At 30.6% G+C, this 10,191-nt stretch overlaps 1 protein-coding gene across 2 annotated transcripts; it reads left to right on the forward strand.

The window, feature by feature from the left end:
* The first annotated feature begins 1,011 nt into the window (after window positions 1-1,011).
* On the forward strand, window positions 1,012-6,147 carry LOC115705138 (putative oxidoreductase C1F5.03c). Of its 2 annotated transcripts, XR_009685290.1 has the most exons (3): window positions 1,012-2,157; window positions 3,126-3,579; window positions 6,040-6,147. XR_009685290.1 is itself a non-coding variant. In XM_061106920.1 (2 exons), the coding sequence occupies exons 1-2, from the start codon at window positions 1,206-1,208 to the stop codon at window positions 3,500-3,502; spliced, it is 1,329 nt and encodes a 442-aa protein (XP_060962903.1). In that variant the 5' UTR covers window positions 1,012-1,205; the 3' UTR covers window positions 3,503-6,147. The 2 variants fall into 2 exon arrangements, 1 of the variants encoding a protein (XP_060962903.1); XM_061106920.1 differs by having other exon boundaries at window positions 3,126-6,147.
* Window positions 6,148-10,191: the final 4,044 nt, after the last annotated feature.

Below are 10,191 nucleotides of genomic sequence, written 5' to 3' on the forward strand. Positions count from 1 at the left end.
CCATTCATTTTATGTTTCTATCAAAATTGGTAAAAGAGTGTATGAAAAATTTCAAATATTCTTACCCACTTTATGTATATCTTATAAAAGGCTTTTCACACAAAATATAAGACCTAGCTTACCTCTTATTATTTATTAGGACTCTAATAATAACTTACAAATTGACAACATTATTGTGTTATGTTAACCACTTATTGAGTATTAGTAAGTATATTTGTTGATATTCTCACATGTTATAAATTGAATAGCTCAAACATGTTAATGATTTTCAAATCTAGTTTACATTTTCAACCTAAGAAATCTAAGAAGGAGTGTAGATTATTTTCACCAAAAGAACATATGAATAGATTTAGTAGGTTTCGAATTAGACACTACATTAACAAAGAAAATGTGCACACACCACCGCTAAAGATGTTTATTAAATTACATTCAATATTTTTAAATCAATTTAAATTCGATTCAATTAAAAATATCTATTAGGTATTAGATTAGATCTATTTATCAAATGTATTTTATGTATATCTAATTTTATGCATATGTATACTTCTAAGTTAAAAAAAAAAAATCAATTTTTCTAAATTAAAAAGATATAATTTTTCAATGGGCATAAACTATTTTAGATCTTGTGCTTTACAAAAATTACCGATTGAATCTTTTATTTTGTTAAATGATAAATTAGACTTTGTCTTTTCTAAAATGATGAAAATAAGACCCTCAGCTTAATTTTTGACACTTTTCTTAAAAGATAACTAACTTGAAGGCAATTCTTAGCACGAACATATATTGAAAATATAATCAGTTTTGTCATAATACCTCTAGATTAAGTTATTATTAAGTTTTATTTTCAGAAAAAATCAGTTTAGAGTCTTATTTGTACAGTTTTAAAAAATACAGAATTTATTTCATCATTTAACAAAATAGAAAGTCTAATTAATAATTTTTACAAAACACAAATTCAAAATAATATTTACTCTATTTTGAAAAAGAAAAAAAAAATACTTACTCTTTTTTAATTTGATATGAAAGAAACAAAAACACAAAAAATCTTGATTCTCTTGTCATTATTGCATATTGTTTGGTTCCATGAATCAACTTTAATATAAAATCAAAATAAGTTTTATAGTTTTATTACATAATTTTTAAGGCCCAAGCCCAACTCAAGCCCAATTTACAAACCGAAACGAAACGATTATAATTTATAGATAATGGCCCATGAAAATCACACGTGTCAAATTCTTACAAAGGTTTCGACAAAAACAGTTATGGCGGCGGTTACAACAGTACGACTTTCGCCGCCATTTTCAGTGTCACTCCCACCAATTCTCCGACGTACTCAAATCCGAAAAATCTCCACCTCAATCCGTTTCACCATGGATTCTCAGACCAACCACCCCAAACGAATCGTCGTATGCGGCGGCGGAGTCATCGGAGTATGCACAGCTTACTTCCTAGCCAAAAACGGCGCCGCCGTAACCCTCGTCGAGAAATCCTCAATAGCCGGCGCCGCCTCAGGTAAAGCCGGAGGATTTCTCGCCCTCGACTGGTGCGACGGCGGACCCGTCTCTTCTCTCGCCCGAGCTAGCTTCAATCTCCACCGTTCGCTCTCCGAAGAACTCGATGGCCCCAAATCGTACGGATACAGAACCCTAGACACTCTCAGTCTCACTATCTCCGAAACCCTAAACGAAAATCCTCCCTCCTCCGGTTCTCGATCCTCCAAATTACCGTCGTGGATCGACGGGAGTACAGCTCGGAGCCCAAGAACGATTGGGACAGTGGAAACCACGGCTCAGGTTCATCCCCAACTCTTCGCGAGGACATTGATTTCGAAAGCGGTGGAGAGTTACGGCGTTGAGATTGTGATTGGGAAGGTAGAACGAGTTGAGTTGGAGGAGAAGGAAGAAGGACGAGTTAACTCGGTGGTTCTTGAAGGTGGAAGAGTGATTGAGTCGAACGCCGTCGTTTTGGCACTCGGACCATGGAGTGGGAAATTTGAGCTTTTATCTTGTTTGTTTAGGGTTTCTGGTTTGAAAGCTCATAGCATTGTTTTGGAGCCTAAAGAGCCTGGTTTGATAACTCCTCATGCTCTTTTCTTAAGCTATTATCCTTCTAATGGTGGAAAGCCATTGGACCCAGAAGTTTATCCTCGTCCAACAGGTAATATCAGATTGTTTGAATGTTTGAATTTTCAATACAGCATTTGGGTTTGATTTGATCAACATTTTTGAAAAAGTGGTAAAGAAAAAATTGGTTTTTTTGGGGAGTATGGTAGGTGTTTGAGAAAATGCCCAAGAGACTAGAATTATGCAAAGTTAATATTTAAAGTGAAAACTTTCCTGTACTTACACAATTGGAGAGTGTAATTGGAACCTTTCAATCACCATAATTGAACGGTTAGACAATTATTGTTGAAGTTAATTCTCTCATGAACATTCATTTTGTGTGTTGCAACATGGGAGGACAGCCTGTTATTAGAAAGGCTCTGTAAAGAACAGACTGTTATTGAGAGCTTTGGTGTAAAAGTAATTCGTGCATTGAAATTCGAAAAGTTAGACCTCCCGGTCATTACAAAGAATAGTGTGGGGTATAGAGGATAAATCCACTATACCCGAAACATGGTGAGCGAACGCCCATCTAACGACATTGTGAGCCGCAAAATTACAGCATCTAGGAATAAAAGAAAAATTACAAGATAAAAAGTTTATAGAGAGTTGATTACAAACAGAAATATAATTATCAATGATCCATAAGGAGTGGACTCCTTTAATGATTATAACTTGTTCTTTTCTTTAAATTTCTTAAATATGGTTAATTGTTTCTGCTGATATATTGTTAAGTAACAGATTTTACAACAATTACATTTAAGGAACAACTTCATAAACATTGCTTATTGGTTCAGTCCGTAAAGATTGATGAGTATGGTTAATTATTATTAGTACTTGATTCAGAGAAAAGCTACGTGTTTTGATCAAAGCTTAGAAGAGTAAAAGAATAACGTGAGTGAAAATCAATGGTTGGACTTCATAGTTTTCAATTTCTATAGTTTGTTTATACAATCAAATTGGACCTTATTTTTATGTAGAATTACTTGAAATGTGTCTTGATTTGGTTTGTTTTTTTGGCAGGGGAGGTGTACATATGTGGAATGTCAGCAGAGGAGGATGTTCCCGAAGACCCGGAACAGATCATAGGCAAACCTGAATCGATACAGGCACTTAAGCGAGTGGCCAGCAGTGTTTCGAGTCATCTAAGGGAAGGAGAGGCCCGAGTGAAAGCTGAGCAAGCTTGCTTTCTCCCATGCACAGACGACGGACTCCCCATAATTGGGGAGTTGCCTGGGATCAACGGTTGCTACGTTGCCACGGGACATAGTTGTTGGGGAATTCTGAATGGTCCAGCCACTGGTGCAGCCATGGCCGAGCTTGTGCTTAAAGGGCGTGCTGCCATTGTTGATCTCAGTCCATTTAACCCGGCCAGGTTTGTAAAACGGACTAAGCGTTAAGGACTCATAAATTGGATTAATTTTTAAGCGTATTAAATAATCAATCATGTTTATTGCAAGATTAATTTCTTTAATCAGTCCATTCAACAAATTTTTGCATTATATTCGCGTTGCTCAGGACAGGTAATGATTTTGATTTAACACGTTATATGATTTTTGTACCAAAGTAGGCGATAATTTATTTTGTAGTAACCTAAGTGTTGTTAATCTATTCAGGTTATAAATTTTAACAAATCTATTCTGTATTTTTCATCAAATACTCCTGAGGAAACAAAGAAACTCTTTGCAGAAGCATTGAATATGAGAATAACAGAGGCTATAGAAAAGTATTTGGGTCTCCCCATGATAGGAGGGAAAAACAAAAATGCTATTTTCAGACCAATTAAGGATAAAATATGGAAAAAGCTAAATGAATATCAAGCCAAACTATTCTCACAAGGGGGTAAAGAGATCCTAGTGAAAGCAGTAGTCCAAGCAATGCCTACTTATCAAATGGCATGCTTTAAAATTCCGGAAGGCATTGGAGAAGAGATAGAAAGATTAATAGCACGTTATTGGTGGGGCTCAGTTGATAATAAGCAAAAAGTCCATTGGAGGGCCTGGCATAAGATTTGTAAACCAAAGACTGATGGCGGTTTGGGTTTTAGACGTTTTAGTCAGTATAATCAAGCTCTTTTGGCCAAGCAAGCATGGCGCATATTAATGAACCCATCATCAATTCTGGCACAAGTTATGAAAGCAAGATATTTTAGATTATCTAACATCCTAGAGGCAGACAAGGGTTCCTATCCCTCATCAACGTGGCAAGGAATCTTATGGGGAAGAGATCTATTATTAAAAGGGCTACGACGAAGTATTGGCAATGGTATGAATACTAGGACCTTTAGAGATCCTTGGTTGCCCAGACCTCCTTCGTTTATTCCAAGTTCGCGCCCTGCGTATGAGGTGGCAAGAGTGTCAGATATTATAGAGTCTCCAGGAAAATGGAATAATGAGGTAGTCAATCAATATTTCAATATAGCTGACGCAAATTGTATTCTTTCCATACCATTAAGCTTGTTTAATCATGAGGACTCATGGTTCTGGCACTATACAAATCATGGTAGTTACTCTGTGGGGAGTGGGTACAATCTTGCAATGACTGTAGATAAGTTTCAACCTTCTTCTGCTAGTGATGTGTTCTCATTGTGGTGGAAACAATTCTGGGGGTTGAAAATCCCAAGGAAAATTTTACATTTTGCGTGGAGGGGTTACCAAGAGATTCTACCAACGCGAAATGGATTGTTTAGACGAAATATCGCATCTAGCACCTCTTGCCAGTTATGTGGGTTTGGAGGAGAGTCGAATGCTCATGCAATTTTCTGGTGTCCTGTTGCACAAGGCATTTGGAATCTTATGGAATTCTCTTTTCTACATGAAGTAAAAGAAGAGATTGATTTTAAGAATGTTTTACTTTATGCTTCTGAGGTAGTGGACAGAGAAGCTTTTGCAAAATTCATTATCTGTTCGTGGGCAATATGGACTGAAAGGAATAAGATTACTCATGGTCAACAAATAAGACAACCACAGTTTGTGGTTGAGTGGATAAGTAGTTATTACGAGTCGATACTTTTAATGAAGGAGGGCCCCAAAAAAAGCTCCCAAGCTAATGGAAGAAATAGGGAAGCGTCAGCTGGAAGTTCTACAAGTGCTCAAGAACAGAGGTTATACTCTAAACTTATGGTGGATGCAGCTGTATTGAGCACCACGAGTATAGTTGGATTAGGTGCGGTGGTATTCTCAGAAGATAATAGAGTTCACGCAGCGTTAAGTAAACCACTCAAAGGTTAGTCATATTAGGTATTTTAAATATTATTTTGTTACGAACTTTATTAGTGTTATAATTCCAAAAGAAATGTTGATCGTTCAGGTATGGGTGAATAATAAAGATCTTGTAATTTCTAGATTTCAAATAGGAATAATTAGGTCTAGGAAGGAATAACAAAGCAAAGGTGATTACGAAGCAAAATACATAAGTTAAGTTACAACTAGCCAAAGGGTCTCCCTTTGGCTAGTTAAAGTAAATCATAGGGGGACGTAGTTAATTTTTTGGATTTAAGTGTTCAATCAGATTGGTAATTTTCTAATTACAATTTTGTGGTCTGATGTTGTTTCAGGTGGAATTTCAGTGTTACAAGCTGAAACGTTAGCCCTGTTGGTTGGTCTTAATTGGGCTCATGTGTGTGGTCTTCAAATTCATGCAGTTTATTCTGATTCGTTAGCTTTGGTGACGGCCATTAACAAAGGGAAGAAGTATTTCAACGAGCTAGGAGCATTGTTTGAAGATGTTATAGCTTTATTGTCTAAATTCCCGGGGGCAGTTTTGTCCCATGTGGCTCGCTCTGAGAATTTAGCGGCCCATGGCTTGGCAAAGCATGCTCTGCGGTTAGACGATGAGCTATCCTGGTTCGAGGAGGTCCCAGCGCCGGTGGCGGACGTGAGCGTCGTAAATTCATGAGTGATTTTAATTACTTTGTCAAAAAAAAAAAAAAAAAAAGTGTAACAAAATTTGACAGTATAACTATTGTACATTGTGAATAATTCATAATTATTTTTAATTAGCTGAACAATTGTGAGGGCATAATTATACTTATGACAAACAAAAATCTTAAATAACCTATTTATATAATATATATTATGTGTTTATATTGGGATTTGGATCTCAGTTCTCAAGGCCCAGTTAACTCAAAGAAATGGCTATATTAGTTAAAGATCCACTAAATTATTGGGCTATGCATGTCAGACCTGATCTGTGGCTTCAAGAAATATTTTGATTTTTTCCTTTTTTTTCTCAAAATCATTTTCTTAAAGACATTATTTTTAAGGGTTTTAAAAAAAATCTGAAATTGTGTATTTGATAAAAAGTGTGGTGATTTTAAAATGCACTCACTTAAAAAGAATGTACTGATGCACTGTCTACTTGTTTCGGAATTTAAAAGAATTTTTTAGTATAATTTTTTTTATATTCATGTACGTTATAGTTATTTAAGATATCGTAAAAATTCAGAATAATTTATAATATAGAAAATAATGTTCAAACAATCTATTTTACACGCGTATAAAATAAAACAGTTAGGCGTGCAACACACTGTTTGAACGTAATTTTTGATGTGTTAAATTTTACTGAATTTCTTAAAATTTTGCATGATGCCTTAAATAACTATAATTTACACGACCATGAGAAAAAATTTGACTAAAAAATTATTTTAGATATTAAAACGAATAAAAATGTATCGGTGTATCTCTTTTAAATGAGTACATTATAGAATTTTCCATAAGTATATTTATTTATAAATTCAAAGTTAAATTTAATTATTTAATTATTTAACTATAATAATACTTAAATATATTTTAAAAACATTATTCTCAATTCTATTTTGATTTTTATTTAGTTAAGGTGACAATATACACCCAATAATGATAGAACAAAACAAGTGAGCTAGCTAGCTAGAGACTTATACTTATTTGTTCAATAAAGTAAATAAATAAAAAGTTAGGAAAAGACATGTAAAGTAGGGTAAATCTATAGTAGGCCCATGTATTTTTACCCTATGCTATAAGGAAGTAAATTAAACCAATAAAATTTAAAAAAAAATAGGTTGCATTGATGTTATGTTAGAGCTAGGTTGTATGAGATTTTTTTATTACTTTATTAATTTAATTAATACTTTACTCTTTTTCTTTTATTTTTTTTAAAAAATAATATTTTACTGTTAAGTATTTTTTTTTTTGAAAATTTATTTGTTGAGTATTTTTTATTATTGAATATATGCAAATATACACAGTATGTTAAAGTTTTATTATTATTATTTACTTTTTTTATACCAAAGTTATTTCTAAATAAATTTGATGAGTACTGTGAAGTGTTATAATTTCTATAATTTTATTTTAACAAAAACATTGTGTTGATTGAAGCAAAAGTTTCACAACATTATCCCCTTACTAATACTATAAATTAAACTAGTTAAGCTTTGTATATTATAAAATGAAGCAAATGAGTAAGTATTATGAAAACCTACACCATAATCGAAGCTATTCTTTTTTTTTTTGAAACCACTCACAATTTAGTTTCACACCCACTTTCTTGGAAAATGGCTGCCATGGCGAAATATACCACGAGAGAAATAGAAAAGTTATTAACGAGATAGAGTTGTGAAATTTATACTTCATTTACACAATATTTTTGTTAAAAATAAAATTTCAAAATTTATTCATATGGGTTAGAGATGTATAAAAATTTAGACAATTAATTTCTTTTTATATATATTGTCATATTTTAACCAGCATCAAAGATTTTTTGGAGGCTTAGCAAAAATAATAACTATTCATGTAAGAGATAAAAAAAAATTGAGATAAAAAAAAAAAAAATAGACAATACCCACATAAAAATAATTTAAATTAACTCTTCTAATAAATAATAATAATTCAAATTAAAAATTGATAAAATTTTTAATTATTAATATTATTTTATTTTTTAAATAAATATAATTAAATATTATTATAATATGTAAAAAGTTTTAATTGTATACATACAGTTCTATCATAAAAATATAAGCCTTACATCTTAATAACCACATGATCTAAAATCAATGGTCAAAAAAAGTTCCCTACCGGTAGGTTAAAGTTTGTTGAGTATTAAGATGTAATTGGAAATAAATTTGCATATATTCAATAATAAAAAAGTTCCCTACCGGTAGGTTAAAGTTTGTTGAGTATTAAGATGTAATTGGAAATAAATTTGCATATATTCAATAATAAAAAAGTTCCCTACCGGTAGGGAACTTTTTTTGACCATTGATTTTAGATCATGTGGTTATTAAGATGTAAGGCTTATATTTTTATGATAGAACTGTATGTATACAATTAAAACTTTTTACATATTATAATAATATTTAATTATATTTATTTAAAAAATAAAATAATATTAATAATTAAAAATTTTATCAATTTTTAATTTGAATTATTATTATTTATTAGAAGAGTTAATTTAAATTATTTTTATGTGGGTATTGTCTATTTTTTTTTTTTTTATCTCAATTTTTTTTTATCTCTTACATGAATAGTTATTATTTTTGCTAAGCCTCCAAAAAATCTTTGATGCTGGTTAAAATATGACAATATATATAAAAAGAAATTAATTGTCTAAATTTTTATACATCTCTAACCCATATGAATAAATTTTGAAATTTTATTTTTAACAAAAATATTGTGTAAATGAAGTATAAATTTCACAACTCTATCTCGTTAATAACTTTTCTATTTCTCTCGTGGTATATTTCGTCATGGCAGCCATTTTCCAAGAAAGTGGGTGTGAAACTAAATTGTGAGTGGTTTCAAAAAAAAAAAGAATAGCTTCGATTATGGTGTAGGTTTTCATAATACTTACTCATTTGCTTCATTTTATAATATACAAAGCTTAACTAGTTTAATTTATAGTATTAGTAAGGGGATAATGTTGTGAAACTTTTGCTTCAATCAACACAATGTTTTTGTTAAAATAAAATTATAGAAATTATAACACTTCACAGTACTCATCAAATTTATTTAGAAATAACTTTGGTATAAAAAAAGTAAATAATAATAATAAAACTTTAACATACTGTGTATATTTGCATATATTCAATAATAAAAAATACTCAACAAATAAATTTTCAAAAAAAAAAAAATACTTAACAGTAAAATATTAATTTTTAAAAAAAATAAAAGAAAAAGAGTAAAGTATTAATTAAATTAATAAAGTAATAAAAAAATCTCATACAACCTAGCTCTAACATAACATCAATGCAACCTATTTTTTTTTAAATTTTATTGGTTTAATTTACTTCCTTATAGCATAGGGTAAAAATACATGGGCCTACTATAGATTTACCCTATATATATATGTATATATATGAGACTAGCTACATTATTAAGTGATGTAATGTCATGAAAAAGCAAAAAATAAAAACACAAAAATTGAGGTCATTTTCAAATGTCCATTTTTTTTCTTTGTTTTCTTATTATAATTTAATTTTAAGTGTTTATATGTTACAAAAAGTGGAGTCAAACGTTGGATTTGATGGTTGATTCAGGGTATCAAAAACCATGTTCTTATAAATCGAGTGAGAGAAAGAAAGAAAGAAATATTATTATTATTATTATTATTATTATTATTATTATTATTATTATTATTATTATTATTATTATTATTATTATTATTACATAAATAATAACTGGAAAATAACATCTCATGAGGTCACTGGATCCATCACGCTCTTATATTCCCATTTGGAATTTTTGTTTTCCCCTAATTACTATTAATTTAATAATTTTGAATGTACTAATTAATTATTTAATTAATAAGATCATATGAATGTTTTTAATTTATTAATATAAAGATTGTATATAATTTCCTATCTAATTAAAGACAGAACTCAAGACAAAAAATGCCAATACATTAAAAACAATATAAAATATATTATATATAGTACAATAGATAGACTATAGTGCTGAAAAGTTGCCAATTAATATATATATAATCTTAGATTAATTAAGTAATATAAATTAATATTCTGTTTTGGAGTATATATTTAGATATTATTACTTAATAACGTAATTAGAAAGTGATGAGCATGTGGCTTTGCAAGCTTAATCAGTACATTATATATCTT

The sequence above is a fragment of the Cannabis sativa genome, chromosome X (genome assembly GCF_029168945.1).
Source record: "Cannabis sativa cultivar Pink pepper isolate KNU-18-1 chromosome X, ASM2916894v1, whole genome shotgun sequence".
Taxonomy (NCBI): domain Eukaryota; kingdom Viridiplantae; phylum Streptophyta; class Magnoliopsida; order Rosales; family Cannabaceae; genus Cannabis; species Cannabis sativa.